Below are 16,098 nucleotides of genomic sequence, written 5' to 3' on the forward strand. Positions count from 1 at the left end.
TTTTTGTCATGCTCTGTGTTCCTTTACACTCTTTCAACTCTTCCTGCTCTTATTACAAAAGGTAATAATATGCTCCAGTATCAGAGAGGAGCCCTTAGTCATTATCGTAAATAGACTCGCTTAACAATGCAATCATTTTTTTTTTTTTTAATGATGTGGTAACAGGTTTTAGCATCTTCATCTAAAGTGTCAGTGACTGCTTGAGTCAATGAATTGCTTGCTACAGAACCTGCTCCAAAACGTCAAATGCTGCTTTCATCACTGAGGGTAGCAAAGACATTTTTGGTTTATGTTTCGGAAGGAAGTTGGCTTAACATCCATGTAATGGGTTCTGGCTGTTTTAATGGAAGTGCATTTCTTAAAAGGAATGAAACACCTGTGGAGACTTTAATTGGTTTTATAACACGTCGCAGAGCTTGTGAAAATATTCGGGTAATATTATATTCTTGCAATCCTTATTATTTGTAGGTATGGCAATTTGAAAAATGTCAAAATAGGGTTCCCGGAAAGGTTAGGGCGACTTTCGTGGCACTTATGGTCGCCGCATGATGGTTTGAATTGTGCTTATTTTTGTGCACACATCTCTCTTCTATTGTAGGAGTTTCAAATGGTCTGGAGTCTCCAGTAAGAAGAAACTTCTTGGTGAGCTATTGAAACTTTTTATGGCTTGCCATGAATTGCCTGAATGATGTGCCTATAGCAGTTCGGAGGTTTTACAGTTGCCCTTGTAATTGTACGATTGGTAACTGCTAGCGATCTCAACTATGTTTTCGTTCCTCCATACTTCTTTGTATTTTAGCATTGTATCATTCTTTCGGTCGAGATCTGCGGCATCGCTAAATGTCAAGGTCAGAGGTCACTGAGCGACCTTGGGTTTCTGCGGTGCTGTTCATCTTTTGCATTGCATCTCCTGAACTGTAAGGATAGCAAAGGAGGAAAAGATGGAAGTAATAAAGGAGGGCAACGTTTTGGAGAAGGATGTTGAAGTGGAAGGGAGGCATGCAAACATAGAAAACGGGCAACTGTTTGTTGGCTTTGAAAGCTATTTCTTTGTAAAGCAAATCTTTTACAATTAACTCTGAAGTGATAGAGTGGATCTTTTGAGGGTAGCTTACAGCATTCCCCGATCTTATCGAGCTAAATTACATTACTTGTGCTAGCCAAAGTTTTCGTTATAAAGTACTTGCCTCGAAGTGATGTTTTGTTTTCTTTCATGCTCTTAGCCTTCAAGGTGGGGTCCGGGTAAGAAATTTCTCAACCTCGTGGTTGCTTGCTACACTTTTTCGTTGCTTGCTTGTTATGGAATTGGTGCAGCTTGTTCCACTTTAGATGCTCTGCTAGTTAGCACTTAACTGCCTCTTGGTCTTGCACAAGAAAATGACACCGTCTCAGCACATTCGTATTAACATCTGTCACAACGAAAGGGTGGCTTTTCTAAATTTTATTTTTTCAACCTCTATGCAAGCTTACAGTTACTGTGAAAATAAACTGTGAGGAGGTTGAACAGCTTTTGCATTGTGGGTCAGTAAAGCTTCTAAGTTTCACTTTCAGGTGATTTTTTTTTTTTTTGCCATTACTTGCTGTTTTGGTACGACAGAGAGCGCTGTTCTTCACTGCCACTTGGCCTAATTATGTTGCATATGGCTTTCTTTCCAAAAGTCTTCAAGGCTGTAATAATGGCCTAAAGGAGAGACGTTGCTGCATCTTCTGTGGTCTGCCTTGTTCGAATGTTGGTGTGACCTTGTTGTGATGAGGGGAATTGACTGTGCTAGTGGCCCCAGCAACATGTTCTCTGACTTTGCCTGACCTTGCCTGTGGTTCCTTCTGTCTCTAGACTTTAACAGAAGAATCACGCATGCACTTTGGAAAAGAAGCAGCCAGTTTTGAGCAGGGAACCGAACCGGTCATTATTCCGGTTCAGTTTAAGTTTGGGTTCAGTAGCTTTTCATTTTGTTCCGGTTCAGTTCCAGTTTAGCGATGAATACAAAATAAAGGCCCATTCACACAGTTGCATTCGGAGCGACCACTGCGCTTACGAACGAATGCAACCGGTTGGAACGACGATTTACCGACCGAAAAAATGTCCAAATAGAGCAGTTCAGAAAATCGGCAGATTAAAAAACTTGCCTTTCTTACATCTAAGCAGGCTTAAAAAAGCCGTCAATAGTGCCTTGCTTCAGGTTACGCCTCCGCTTGCGTTCGGTCACTTTCTTTTAGCTTGAGAATCGCTGCCTTTTTTTCTAGTGTTATGGTCGAGTACTTTCCGTGCTTCTTAGCTACACTTCACGGCGGCGGAAGAGCAGATAGGGCCACGATGTCCAAGCCAGCATAGTCCGAAAACAGGATTCACCGAGACGAGATGAGAGGTGCAAGTCCACGACTGCAAAATGGCGAATAAAAAAAATGATGATGAATGATGCGCAGCTAGAAAAAAAAAGCCATAGCATAGTGTCATCTAGCGGTAGGACTTGGCAATGCTCAAGTAGTGCTGCCAAATGAAGCCAATGCATGTGCAGCCAACATAGAATCTAAAATAGCGGCTTCTCTGTAATGTTTCCCGCTGATCGCTCGCAGCGATCTTGTCCGAAGAATCAAACTTTCTAACTTTATGCTGTCCGAAACATTGGTCAAGATTGCGCACTATTTCTATCGGGTAGGTCACGGTTCCTTTTCTAGGTCCGACATATCAAACGAGTCCAAATTTGAAATTATCGGTGTCCGAAGTATCGGTCAGCGACTGTATATAGGTACTATAATAACCCACATAAACAAAATGGGCGATCTCTCAGAGGAGGGGCTGACGTTTTATTACGATGAACTGTTTTCCAGTGAACCGGTAACCGCCAGATGAGATTACTGTTTTATTCCTGTTCAAGCTCAAAATTTAATGCTTGATTTCAATTCCTTTTTTTAATCTGGTTCAGTCAAAAAAATAATTGATGTGGTTTTCGGTTTTGGTTTGGTTGGGCACTTTGGTTTTGAGCCAAACCCTAGTTTCGTTTCCTGGTTGACTGCACTAGCTCTAGGAGCTGCAAATTTTTTTTAAAGGGGAGACTAGACAGGAGTTTGTGTAGACTGATAATTTTTTACGACCATCAGTAACCATTTATATTTTTTTGCTATTGGCAAGTTTTAACACATGGCTGATTAACTCAGGAGACACCTACAATCCAGGGCTCTTTATTTGGTGTACGTCTTGCCATAATTAGAAATGTAGTGTTACATATGGTATAAAGCCTGTTGCTGTATACGGGCCTATGGTGGTCATTGGTGGATTCCAGCAGATAAGAAGCAGCATAGAGATTCCACTAAGGCTTGTCTGGTGACCAATGGTGCGTCTCTAAACTGTTTTTTTTTTTTTAACTCTTGTTCGCTGCCTAGTGTTCTAGTCTTGTGCACACCTTCAGTGGATCCAGCCAAACAGACGGTGCCACATGTTCAAAATTTCGCACAGTCGGGGAAGGGTCTTGAGCTAACTCGATGTTAACCAATTAACCAACAGGTTCCCATGGCGCGTTGCAGATAAAGGCGGAACCTGTCACGTCCCAAAACCATGTGCCTAAACAAAAACTGAATGCTGAATTTGAGCAGACTTGGTTCCACAGGGTTCTGTTTGCTGATGTGTCTATGTGGATCGTTGTCACCCTTTCCAAAGTTTGCTTTTTTGCTTGCTTGTATTCCCATGTGAAAGGATTTTTTGTACCTACTGAAAGACATCATCTAGACATCTTGGCAAGGTATTTCATAACCCTGCAAGGTCATGTAGCCCTCTTGCTAGCTCAGTTACGGTGCCGCTATTTTTTTTAGTTACAAGACGTCTTGGGAAATGTCTTGATGTCTTGTAGAAATCTGCAATGGACCAATCTCGCCAGTTAGTTTCGTTCTGCCACCGCTGCCGGCATGGATCGTGAGAACCATAGTCTTTCTGCACGCGCAATAACCCGACTGAAGCTCTGCACGAGCGACGGCATGAGCCACGTCGTGCACCGGTGCCTGTCCCTTGTAAACTGCGGTCTACGGCGGCGCTACGCATGCGTGGAACACCTAGTGAGATTGGTCTATTGCAAGAGCCTGTAGTGCTGAATTCGCAAAGAAACAAGCTTAAAGGGGTACTTCAGTGTCTTTTTATGGGAAGTGATTTGCCTTAAAATTTGCCTCAACACACTGATAAACATGACTCTACCAGTCTCCCAAATATTCTGTGAAAATAAAAAAAAAAAAAATAAAAAATTGTAAAGTTATTTAATTTTTTAATTTCGTTCTTATCGTGTTCCTCAAACCGAGAGCCCCTACTGGCAACAGCACAGTGTGACGACAGAAATGGTACAAAGTGAGCAGTAAACCACGTTTTCGACTGATTACAAGACGTTGACGGTGGAAAAAGAATGCTTAGAGGCTCATTCACCGAGAAGCAGGAAAATACGTTCGACATACTCTGTTTAAGACTAGCCTGTGCGACCTGAAAGTCTGTACCATTTGTGACGTTGCTCCACTGGAGAGTGCGCTGAAATTTGAATGTCGGTTTCGGCATCTTCATTTACAGTTTTTTTGATGGCTATTTCGAATTTTGAGACAATAGATAGCATATCGGGAAGTTTGAAATCCGAGTATTGAGAAAATGCAATTTTTTTGGTTAGCTCAAGGTACAGCCGGGGTACCCCTTTAAGTTCCGCATACATTCTTAAGGCCCGTTCACACTCTTGCAACCGAGTACGACCGAGAGAGACCAAACCGGTTTTTAAGCCTCTTGCGATCTCTTAGGACCAGCTCCGTTCAGCGCATCCGGTCCCAAGAAGTCTTTCTCGGTCGTACTCGGTTGCAAGAGTGTGAACGCGCCTTTAACTCTAGCGGAACACTTGTTCAGGAATATTGAGAAGGAGCATTTTCTTCTGCCAGTCACGGCGATATATCTCGTGAAAGAGTAGCCAGGTAGACCTAAGTCAAGCGCTCGAATGCCCGCTCTATTTCTAAGTGACGTGATGCCGGTATATGAGAAAAATTTTCCGGAGAAATGTGCCTTAGTGTTGCGTTTTGATTGCCGTTTATATACTGTATCGCCAAGGTGCCTACAAGACGTCAATACTCAGTTTCATCTTGCGATAAATTGCAAGGAATGCCACGAACTATCCCATCCAACCTAGAGCGGGGAACATGTCGAGCTACTACGCGCCTTGCAAGTCTCCACTCCACCCTCTTAGCTCACAAAAAGCTCTCAATGTGCCGTAAATGCTTCGATGACTCGGTGTTGTTTGCAATTCATAATCCATCATAAGGTGAAACTGGGTGTGGCTCCAATAGCAGCAATGCATCTTCAACTGGTGTGTTTAGCATCCTATCTTGCTTCCTTCCATGTGTCGAAAGTAGCTTAGAAGCGGGAGAAAATTGCGTCACCGGTCCCGACGTACCCTGCCGTTGGTTTAGTATCCCTGCGGTTGGTTGTAGGAATGCCGGCAAAAAGGGCAAACAGCCACGAAAGGCTCTGTCGTTGCGGCGTCCCAACCGGCGTCTGCTTCGGTTTCGTTGGCTGTCTGGCTGCAAAGCGACCCGCAGCTAGGATGGGGAGGGGCGAACAGCACGGCACCTTTACTTTGTCATCGGGCCGAAATCCAGGCACCGCTTTTGAAGATGCAGTAAACGCACCGGTTGAAGACTCGCTTTGAGCAGCATAGCATACCAGACCTTTCATGGACATCCACGGATGTGGATCTGATCTCTCGCCGACGGCGCCGAGCAGGAGTCTTCGGGCATGGTCAACGCGAGGAGCGGGCCGATGGACGCGCACCTGGACTCCATGCCGTACGCCCACCTGTCCACGGTGTTTGAGCAGCAGCAGCAGCCATCCTCGTTCGCACAGCCTTCCCAGATGGTGGACTCTAGTGTGTGGGCGAGTCCGCCCCCCCAGGTGCCAGCCTCTCCTGGACCCGGCTACGACTTCGTGCCGGCCCCTTCGTTCGCCTACGTAAGGAGGGCTTCTCCTCTTACTTTTTCATTCTTGAAACGGCACTTGGGGACCTTGTACGGTCGCCGACAGATTACGGAGCACAAGTCTGTCTGCTTCGTTCACTGGGGTTGCGATAATGTCAGGACGCCGAGCTCTCGTCGGCCGATTGAAAAGAAGTAGTGGGTAGACCTCGAAGCATTTACCGTTGAGGTCTATCCGTCTGCCCTTTCAATCAAAGCCAACCAGAGCTCGGCACCATTTGGACATCTGTGCAACTCCTGTGCAAGAAGCAGGCGACTTGCTCTCCGCATAGGAACGGTGAGGAGGAGCTTCAGTTGTCTTGCCTCCACTGCGAGCTCCTACCTGCGGCTACGCTTCGACGTCTCGGGCGTCTCGAGCGCACACCCTGGAGGTCAGGGAATGCGCTCGAGGCGCCCGAAAAAGACTACAGTTCCTACGATGGATAGCGGGAGCAGTGGCATAATGAAACTGGCTATGAGATCGGCCTATTGCGAAATTCCTACTTTTCAAGCGTTGATCACGGTGGGTTATTTCATTACGCTCCACTCACTGTTAAGCTGAGACTAGAAGCTCTGCCTTCAGCGCGAGCTTTCTGCCCTTGCTAACACTAGTGTGAACACACAGGCGTGCACAACCAAAGCACTGCAGAAGCCAGTGAACTTGCACTGAAGGCAGAGCTTCTAGTCTCGGCTTATGGGTGAACCGAGTATAACAAGCACCGGGGCACTGTGGAGAAGCAACAGCCACAGAGCTCGCTTCCGCGGGTGTTGCCTCTCCGCTGTGCACCCGTGCTCGGTAGGAAGCAAGCCCAACGGGGCAACCTGGCACGATCAAAACTTGGAAAAATGCGCATATCGCAGTTCGTCTTGAAGCAAGCATCAAATAGAGTAGCATATTATTCAAAACTGCTATTTGAAATTCTGAATATTCGTACAACACTTGCCGTAATATCCCGAGTCATCGCCCACCCTCCTGCCGCCTGAAGTTCATAAAAAAAGTGGGATGGGCCATGTCTCGGTGGGTGAGCGCAAGAAGTTCAAAAAGGTCGGGGAAAAAAAAACTCCCATTTTATTGTGCGTATCTAGCGCGGCTGCAGAAGAGATACATTGAACTCAAAATTCGGATAAGTTTTATTGTTCTACACAAAAAATGCTTGTGGAAGAATGTATTACTATAGCGAAATCCGTTACTTACATACGTGCCACGAACACCGCCGATCGGCATACAGCGCTAAGATTTGTTCCGTGAAAGCACCTGACACCGCTATATTCTCCTCATTAGTAAAAAAAAGAAAAAGAAAAGTCTAGAAGAAAATAGAAAAACCAACCAGGCGCAACGAGCGAGCGAGCGGACCAAGGAAGTGACGAAGAGCAGTGTTGGCAAGGCGGGAAAGCCGGTGATTGCATTGGCAAATACTTTGGCGTCAGGTCAAGTTGGTTGCCTTGTCAATCGCAAGGACTTTTGCAACTCTCTTGTTTGGTGCATACGTGCGTGCATTTATGCACTGCATGCTATAAATGTGGGCTAAGGTGGCGTTGCTGTGTGGCATGGTCGGCACCACGAACACGGAGGTGGAAACGGGACGCTCTACAAACGTCTGTGTGCGGCGTTCCAGCAAAGCTTTATTTACTTGTTGGCTTTGTCTTAAACATTGCAAAACCACCATTGTGACGTGACGGGAGAAGAAGCGACAGTCTTTGATTTTACACTTCGCAATTACATTCCAGGATATGGGGTGTTCACTTACCTCGCAATCCCTGAATGGGTTAATACTTCTTGTGTTATCTTTCCAACTTTTTTTTTGAAAGCAAGACAAGTTTTTATTTTGTTATTTCCATTGTTTTCTTTTCCCACGGATACATTGTGAATTTGAGGTCGCTCGCGGAAGAAATGCGTAACCAAAGAGGAGTGTCTTTCTCTCCTTCGTTTTACTTTTTTTTACGGACGTCCTCCAACTGGGCAAGTTCCGTGGCCGCGTCATTCAGGTAGGATGAATGTTTGCGGATCGCGGAGTCAGCTTTGGGGTATTTGAAAGGATGGGCGATGACTGTGTGTTTTTTTGGAAATCGATATTGGCCCAAAAAGTGGGGTGTGCGATGACTCGGGGATGGGTAGTGACTCAGGATTTTACGGTATATTCAGATCCAACGTTTTCCAGGGTTACCGTGTAGTTGGCGCCAGTATGCAAGTGTGTTTTCTTGATGTGAGCGGTCACACGCGGTTGCAACGCATGACACTCGCATGACGTGTGAACGAGCCTTTACAGTACTCGCCTCCGCTTGCAGGCAGTAGCCACTTCGCCGGATCACAACATGATGGCAGACGCCTCGGCGGCAAACAACGGCGTAACCGACACCTCCGGTGCCACCATGGCCATGTCTCCCATGAGCGCGTCGTCGTACCAGGCCATGCCCTACACGAGCATGATGCTGCCGTTCGAGCCGCCATCGCCGACGGTGAACCTGCAGGTGCCGCGCTCTGCCGACCCCGATGGCAGCGATCTTCCCAGCGGTGGGTGGCTCGGTCTCTCTGGAGTCCTGGGGTGCGATTTGGGTCGCCGCGAGAGCATAATCTAATTTGCCTCTTGCGGAGCGAGTGATGGCTGCGTTTATAGACTGTTCATCTGCTAACACAAGCGAAGAACATGGTTCATCTCCTAACAGATCGGAAAAAAGAGTTGGTAATCTGCTATAAATAGTGCGCCGCGGCAAAGTTAGGATCGTACAGGGGCTGAAGTCGTGATTGTCTGCTATTTCTCATTGAAAGTCAGTGACCACCCGTGCTTCTTTTGCAAACCTCAAGTTAGTCTGCTGCCTTACGCAGGCTAACATCAGCCGGTCGATGAGGGAGTACCAAAGATGAGCGTATCAGAGGCTGCGAGACGTTTTTTGTTATTTGTGTTTTGAGACATTCTCACCGATATATTGCCCGATTATGAACCTTTGTACAGGTCTAAGATGTCTCATTGGTTGATTACGTGCAAGCTGTGGCGCCACGTCCAATCAGCAGCCGAGAACGCTTCGACCTTGACCGAAATCGGGTTTCTGGATTGTTTCTCTAGCTTCTTTCTTATTGCTCTTTTTAATGCGTAACATTTATTGGCCCATTCTTAAGGTTTTCGTGTCCTTGCCTCGAATGTAACTTCGATGGTGACGTCGCAGTGTTCACAACGGTTGGTGTCGTCGTGACATTGCGCAATACAATAAATTTTCCTTAATTCGACCTCGACGAGACCTTGAAACTTGGTTGAATTATCCGAATGATTGAATTAAAAAAAGGACTGAAAAACGATTAAAATTAAACTTCCTTTTATTGTCCAAAGTACTCACGGTTGGTGTGCTGCCGTCTGCACTTGAAACTCGTGCCCTAAAGCATGCTCCGGAGAGCAGTGTAACTAAACGTCACAACCCAAAAAATCTTGCCCTGCAAAAAAAAAAAAAAAAAAAAAAAGTAAGTTTTACGAGTTGATTTTGGCACCAGGCAGCGAGAAAAAGGAAAAGATAGTTCTCGCTTTTTGGCGCGCAAGATGGACTGCACACGATGCTACAAAAAAGCGCTTTGAGAGGGCGCACTCTCTCCGTGGCCGATCACGTGCTATGTTCTCCACGCTACTCCACGCCAGATTGGTTGCGCTGGCTCGCATCATTCCCTACGGTCGATCTCAGCGGCGTAGAGGAGCAGGCGCATATTTGCGCACGTTCAACTTTGCAGCAAGGGGCCCGTGTTTTGCCGTACATTGGTGGTTTTTCTGCCGTGGGGCCGTGCAATGTGAGCCCGCGCGCATTTGCTCGGGACGAATTATCCGATGCGGCGTCTTCCCGAGTTCAAACTATCAAACTCTTTCTTCCAAAGAAATGTATGGGCACTCGCCGGGACTTTTGAACACGATTGAATTAAACGAAAAGTCGAGCTAACGAAAGTTTGCTGTACTAGAACGTTCATGACCACATGCTTTTCTGTTGGTCGTGTGATGTAATTCTGTCACGTGACGGGAATGCACACTGTGATGGCACAAAGGGCCGATAAATGCTGTGCATTTGAATGATTTTTGGGATATACCAAGGAAACATCCTTTTTTAATGCGGAGTGTGTTTTATGAGCCGTTTTTTATGAGAAGATTGTCATCAATGAGCACCTTAGCGAGCATCATGAACGAGCAACACGCTGGGCGTGTTAAAGACGTTAAGGACGTCGAGCCCCGGCAAAGCTCGAACCAGAGTCAATGCGGTGGCAGTTGGATACTACAGTCACTGATCTGCGTAGTACAGCTGGTCTGGAAGGGAAAACAATTTTATTTGAGCGCAAACGTGCCAGCGAGAGCGACACGTTTTGGACGAAAATAATAAAATAAACTAGATAGCAAAATACAAATAAAGAAAATACATAATAGAATGGAAAATTTGCACGAACGACACACAGATTGTGGCTTGTGAGGGACGCAGTCTGTGCTGCTTGTAACAGCATTATCGAGATTATAATTTTCTCGAATCTTTTTCATTACATAGAGGCAGGTGTGAGGAACACTCTAGACGATTAGTCTCGATTGAGGTGATACACCGTTTGATTATTCTGTTCGATTCCCGATCACACTTCTTGTTTTCCTCGTCATCGAGGGGTGCTGGAACGGGAGGGGAACCCACACTTTGACACACATCCTTTACCTTGTCCAGAGGGGCTCAGTCCACCTGCTTGATCGACTAGCGCCTTCGTGTGTTGTGGATCCGCTTGGGGTTGTGCATTTTGATTCAGTTGTGTCGATGCAAAGACGTGTTGTCAAGCTATAGTTGTGTATTTTTTACTTTCAGATGCCTCGACGTTGCGTTTCTTCTACAACATTGGCTGGGACGTATGTTTGCTCATTGATTTGCATGGAAATTCTTGATGCCCCCCCCCCCCCCCCCCCCCCCAGACTGAAATCTTTTAGTGGTTCTTAGAGATGCCAAACTGATACCATGCTTTTTGGTGTATAAGTCGCAGTATTTTTTTTTAAATTTCTATATGTGTGTTTTATGCAACAGTACAACTTGCATGCTTTTTACTTTACAAGTATGGACCTTAACCCTTTAACTGCTGGGTTTTTTTTTCTTTGCCCTAGCATGCACCCTGTGCCAAATTTTTTGTTTGCAGCAAAAAAAAAAAAAAAAGTTAAGATGCAGAGACGGGGTTGCATGCTTCAATATGTACATTTATTTGTTAGATTATGTTGCTGTACTTTCAGAGAGTTCTTTACCTTCTCATTTTTTTCAGATTAAGAAGCTTTCTTTGTGCGTTATTCCTCGAAACACGGTACTACACAGAGTGGCACCTTGCATGCTGAAAACATGTACCCCCATCACTGTCGAAAGATTCTAAATTTGTTAGCAATTCCTGGATTTCGGCTTCCATCAAGGAGCGCGAAGTTGAAGCACATTGGTTCGCCATTCCAAAACAATGTTGACTCAGAAACGCATACGTAGGAAGTTGCCTCCACAAAACTCTCGACCTGGCATCAAAAGGCAAAACGACAGCTGAAAAATGCCGCTTTCAGGAAAAACGAAAAAATCATTTTTGTCAGCCTAGGTTAAGTTGGGTGCGGCGGGGAATAAATTGAAAACTCGCAAGTATACTCGGGCGCGGCATTCAAAGTGTTAACTGCGCAGATTTGCCGTGGAAGTTAGATTTTTCGTTCGATTTGTTTGCAAGGATTTTGTAGCTGTTTCCCCGCTTGCGATCACGGTGTGTACGCATGTGGGGGCGAATCGACGCAGTTTTGCCACGCCTGCCGTATAAATACATGAATGCGACTCGTTGAAAGGTATGATTTATACACAAACCTTTGAAAATGGTTGTGTATGCAGTTGATCCTCAATTTAACGAAGTCACCGAAACCTGCTAATTATTACGTTAAATTGGGAACTTCGTAAAATCGGGGAAAGTCGTTCTTCGGGCATAGGCTGCGCGGGGAATCCGAATTTGTTCGTTAAATCAGGAAATTCGTTAGATCGGGTTTCGTAAAATTGAGGTTCAACTGTAGACTGAAAAATATAGTGCTTACAAGCTAAAAAGACACACTGGAGAATGAAGGAAAGAACTTCATTTGGTGCAGTTTAATGTAACTAGGAACTTGCATTTCTCAGTTCCACTCAAAGAACTTCTACCCTTGTTTTTTGTTTTAAATTAGTCCTCCGTAATGGCGATTTGATTGTAATTACGGTGTAGGTGTGGACGTCCACACGGTTCTTTCTTTGTTTGTTTCCCCATTCCGGTTGGACCATGCAGCACTTCCGGATGTACGCGACCCAGTCGTTCATGTACTCTCCGATGCACGGCTACAACGGCAACTTCAGCTTCACGCTGTTCCCCTACATCGCCGACCCCAACGCCATGCTTCCCGACATCCAGTGCAGCATGCCGGAAGGGCCGGCCACAAGCACTGCTGACACGGCACCCAACGGTACACCTCTCAATGGGCCTTTTTCCAGTAATTTTCTATGGATGTGCACGCCCTCTCCCCTGGGGCAGTTGGCTCATCTTGCTGCCGCGGTTGCGGCCAAGGGGGATTTTTATGTCACATGACAAGCTCCATGGGGACATGGAAGTACTTTGAGTCCCCGCCTAATGGCAGAGAAACCCGTGTCGCGTCGAGTACAAAAGTTCATTGCGCTCGCAGAAACTGACCGCAGAGGCTTTCAAATGGAGTCCAATTAAGTGCCTCTTCATACGCTAGAAGCGGCAGGTAACGTTACGACCAGGAAAGGTAAGTATGAGCCAAAGTAAAAGAGAAATCTCGCATGATAAAAGTGATGGCAGTGTATTTATGTATCTGCGCCAGCAACTCGACTCAAGCCCTTTGTTGTAGTCAAGAGGTAAGAGAGCCAAGACTTGTCGTTGCGGCGCGAAAATTCCAAATTCAAATCGTTTTGCAATTTTTTTCTTTATAGATTTTTTTTTTTTACATCACTGACATTGTTTTATATTGTCACCGTGTGTTTGTTTTAATATGTTCACTTTGGTTTGATTGAACTGTGTATTTTAGTGAGGATAGCTTGTTATACTTGGCTTTCAAATTGTCGTTCTTCACCCCACCAATATTTCGAAATGCCCATTCTCTATAAACCCGAGATCAAGTTCTGCATGCCATCAGATAAACACGAATGAAGAAATATTGCCTATTTTATTTATTTGTGCACTTGCTGCCCCACAAACACTTTTCCTGAAAGCATGTAAGTTGGAGATAGTCCGCACTTCACCCTTGCTTCATGCCCCGTGCAAAACCTACTGCGTAAGCAGTGGCCCCCCCACCCTGCCTATGCCACTGTGTCTCGGCAATGTGTAGGCCATTGTTTTCCCCAGATATCATCCGTAATCCGAGCTGTCTGTAGTAACCAGGTGAATGTGCCCGTATTTATCCAGTTTAGTCACGAAAACCGCATCAATATAGCGGTGTGTCCGTATTAACTGGGTCTATATTCACGAAACATCGCTGCACTCGCGAGTGCTTTTTTTCGTGAGGGCTGGCCATAATGAGGTAGCAGTGGGTAGCTATCTCACAAACTTCCTTTTGCTAATTGGGGGGAGCCTCATATTACCTCTTTTAAACCCGGTTTCGTCGATGAGGTCGACTTTTGCTAACGAGCGGCAGAGCCGACTTACCTGACCCAATTTTGCTTGTGAGGTCAACTTCGTTCCACCAAAACCATTGGAAGTGTCCCATAGCTCATTCATTAGCTATCATTGTGTGTGTGTGTGTGTTGCGTAGCTGTTGAGCTTCACAAAATTAAGATGACCTGGTCTGTCTTCAAAATTCAGCAGATGGAACACCGGCAGCATCGAATGCCTTTGCCGCTGCCGAAGTGGCAGTGCAGAACGGACATCCGAACCCGCCTTTGCCGGGCACTCAGCAACGGCAAACGTCCGGCTGCGCCTCTGCCCCTGCCAGCGTAAACGCCGCGCAGTCCCAGAACTAGTCAACGATACCTTGACGGTGCCCACAAAGCACAGACTGCGTTTAAAACGGATTGTTTCCGATGTGCACTGCAGCTTCGTAAAGCCGACCTTGACGTGTCCATTTTCAGACGTGTTACCCTTGCGGTCACTGGTTTTTACAAAGTTCCGTTTGCAGTGCCTTAGTGCCTTTGGTATACCTATTGCATTTATACTTTCTTTTCTTTTTTGACTTTTTTTTTGTTCTAGTCGCGTACTGTAAGCTGGAGAAGTGTTTTGGACATTCTTTTCTTCAGTAGTCTTCCTTCCTAGTCATTTTTAGTTTTCCTTGTTTCGTCAAAGGTCGAGCTTTCTCAACCAATGGCATCTCATTTTTACTTGTCACTCTTCTGTCGTTTTTTTGCCACTCACATTCCTTTTTGTTCTCAGTTGTGATCCAGTTTTCTGGCTAAAGATGACTGGCGAGCATCATGCAGAGACTTGGCTATGTGTCTGGTGCTTTTTCTGAAAACTCATTTTCTCTAGTTTGCTCGCTTTCCTGCCTTGCCGGAGAAGCTTGTAGTCTTCTTCATGTCGATGCGGGTCGAGTCATCTGTGTTTGCCGCAAGTGTCGGTGCAATCTCCAGTTATATACAACCACACAAATTGTTATCCTATACTTCGTTTCACCTTAGGTCCGAGCGCAGCGGGCACTGCGTGATAGCAGGGCCAATTAAGCAGCGACGAAGGTGCAACGTCACGGAGTATATCGTTGGGAGATCCAATCAGGTGCAAAAAATGCATCTTGACATTGCGCTTCTGACGCTGCTTGATTGGACCTGTCCTCATAATGTCCGCTTCGCTCAGACTTAAAGCGAAACAAAGTATAGTGAATTTTCTTTCAATCTCGTTTGGAGTTACTCTCGCTTAAACAGTGATGCTCAAGTGTTGCGTTGACGCAGTCATGTCACAAACACATTTTAATTTATAGATTTTATTTATACTTGCTCTTCTAAGCGAGAAGAACAATCATGCTATAAGGTTGTTTCAATGACCTGTATATAACATGAAGGCCCTCGAAAATTCCTAGAATGTTGTTGGTTGATAAAAAAAAAAAAGAAGCTTTCCGAGAACAAACTGTCAGCCACGGGAACCGTCAATGATTGCAAAAGGTATACATATTAGCTAAATAGTTAACTTAAATTTCATTATCTTTTTAATTAGTGAAAATAAAGATGCAATTCCAATGAGAAACTTGCTAAGCATCATCAAAAATCACTAGATCAGCTAATTTTGGAAAGATCATGTAGATTTTTGGAAGAGGCAGGCACAGCATTTTATAGCGTTCCATAGAAACGCTCAATTTGGATGCCTTTGTAGGTTTCGGTTTCCTCTCCGAGCGCACCTTTGCACCTGCTGTCCCACTCCCCAATGGCCGGGGTGCATAACACACTTGCGGGGAGTAGGGCCACTAACACACCGGGGAGTAGGACCACTAGACCACTGGCGCAAAAATGTGCCCCCCCCCCCCCCCCCCCCCCCCCAAAAAAAAAAAAAAAAGTTTGTTTAAAATAAGCTTTTTTTTTTTTAGTTTGTAAAATGCTATTTTTGTGCCCTATGTCCCTCTAAAATTAGTTCATGTGGTAGTTTTTGAAGTTGCTTAACAAGTTTCTTATTTGAGACATATGTTTATTTTCACAAATTAAAAACTTGTTTATTACATTTTAGTTAATTTATTAGCCGATTAGTATACGCTTTTTGCAATCCTCGATGTCCACCGTGGCTGGCAGTTTTTTTTTGTCAACCACACTAATTATAGGGATTTTTGAAAATCTCTACTTAAACACTCAATATATTCTTTTTTTTTTTTTTCTGGTGCAATATTTTTTTTTGTGTGAAGTCTCTAGTCGAGAACTTTGTTATTTATTGCTTGTGGTGATGTTCAAGCTGAGCGTTGTCATATAAAGTTAGCCCAAAGAAGAAAAAAAAAAAAAAAGTTTGTTTTGAGTAGCACACAAGGATGTCTGACAAATTGTACTTGAAAAGGGCGTGTCATTTGTAGGGCGGTGCTCGGTATTTATAAAGGCTCGTTGCATGCCTTTGGGTTTGTCAATGGCTGGCACCATTTTTGACAAATAAAGCCAGTTCACCAACTTTCAAGTGCTTCAAAGTGACATTTCTTTTTTTATTTATTTGAAGGGTTCCTCGCGACTAATTCTCGTAAATGCAGGCCA

The 16,098-nt window shown here is 45.1% G+C and overlaps 1 protein-coding gene across 1 annotated transcript; it reads left to right on the forward strand.

The window, feature by feature from the left end:
• The first annotated feature begins 1,228 nt into the window (after positions 1–1,228).
• On the forward strand, positions 1,229–16,024 carry LOC120847437. Its single transcript, XM_040219192.3, has 6 exons — positions 1,229–1,242; positions 5,735–5,959; positions 8,248–8,473; positions 10,768–10,808; positions 12,221–12,395; positions 13,754–16,024. The coding sequence occupies exons 2-6, from the start codon at positions 5,747–5,749 to the stop codon at positions 13,906–13,908; spliced, it is 810 nt and encodes a 269-aa protein (XP_040075126.1). The 5' UTR covers positions 1,229–1,242; positions 5,735–5,746; the 3' UTR covers positions 13,909–16,024.
• The last annotated feature ends 74 nt before the right edge of the window (positions 16,025–16,098 follow it).

This window comes from Ixodes scapularis, unplaced genomic scaffold (genome assembly GCF_016920785.2).
Source record: "Ixodes scapularis isolate PalLabHiFi unplaced genomic scaffold, ASM1692078v2 PGA_scaffold13__105_contigs__length_92229423, whole genome shotgun sequence".
Classification (NCBI taxonomy): Eukaryota; Metazoa; Arthropoda; class Arachnida; order Ixodida; family Ixodidae; genus Ixodes; species Ixodes scapularis.

Excerpts from the sequence above, each read along its gene's own strand:
- LOC120847437 (XM_040219192.3), top strand. The coding sequence starts at position 5,747 with ATGGTCAACGCGAGGAGCGGGCCGATGGACGCGCACCTGGACTCCATG. Across the intron at positions 5,960-8,247 it reads CGGCCCCTTCGTTCGCCTAC|GCAGTAGCCACTTCGCCGGA; the intron begins GTAAGGAGGGCT and ends CTCCGCTTGCAG. Across the intron at positions 12,396-13,753 it reads TGCTGACACGGCACCCAACG|ATGGAACACCGGCAGCATCG; the intron begins GTACACCTCTCA and ends AAAATTCAGCAG.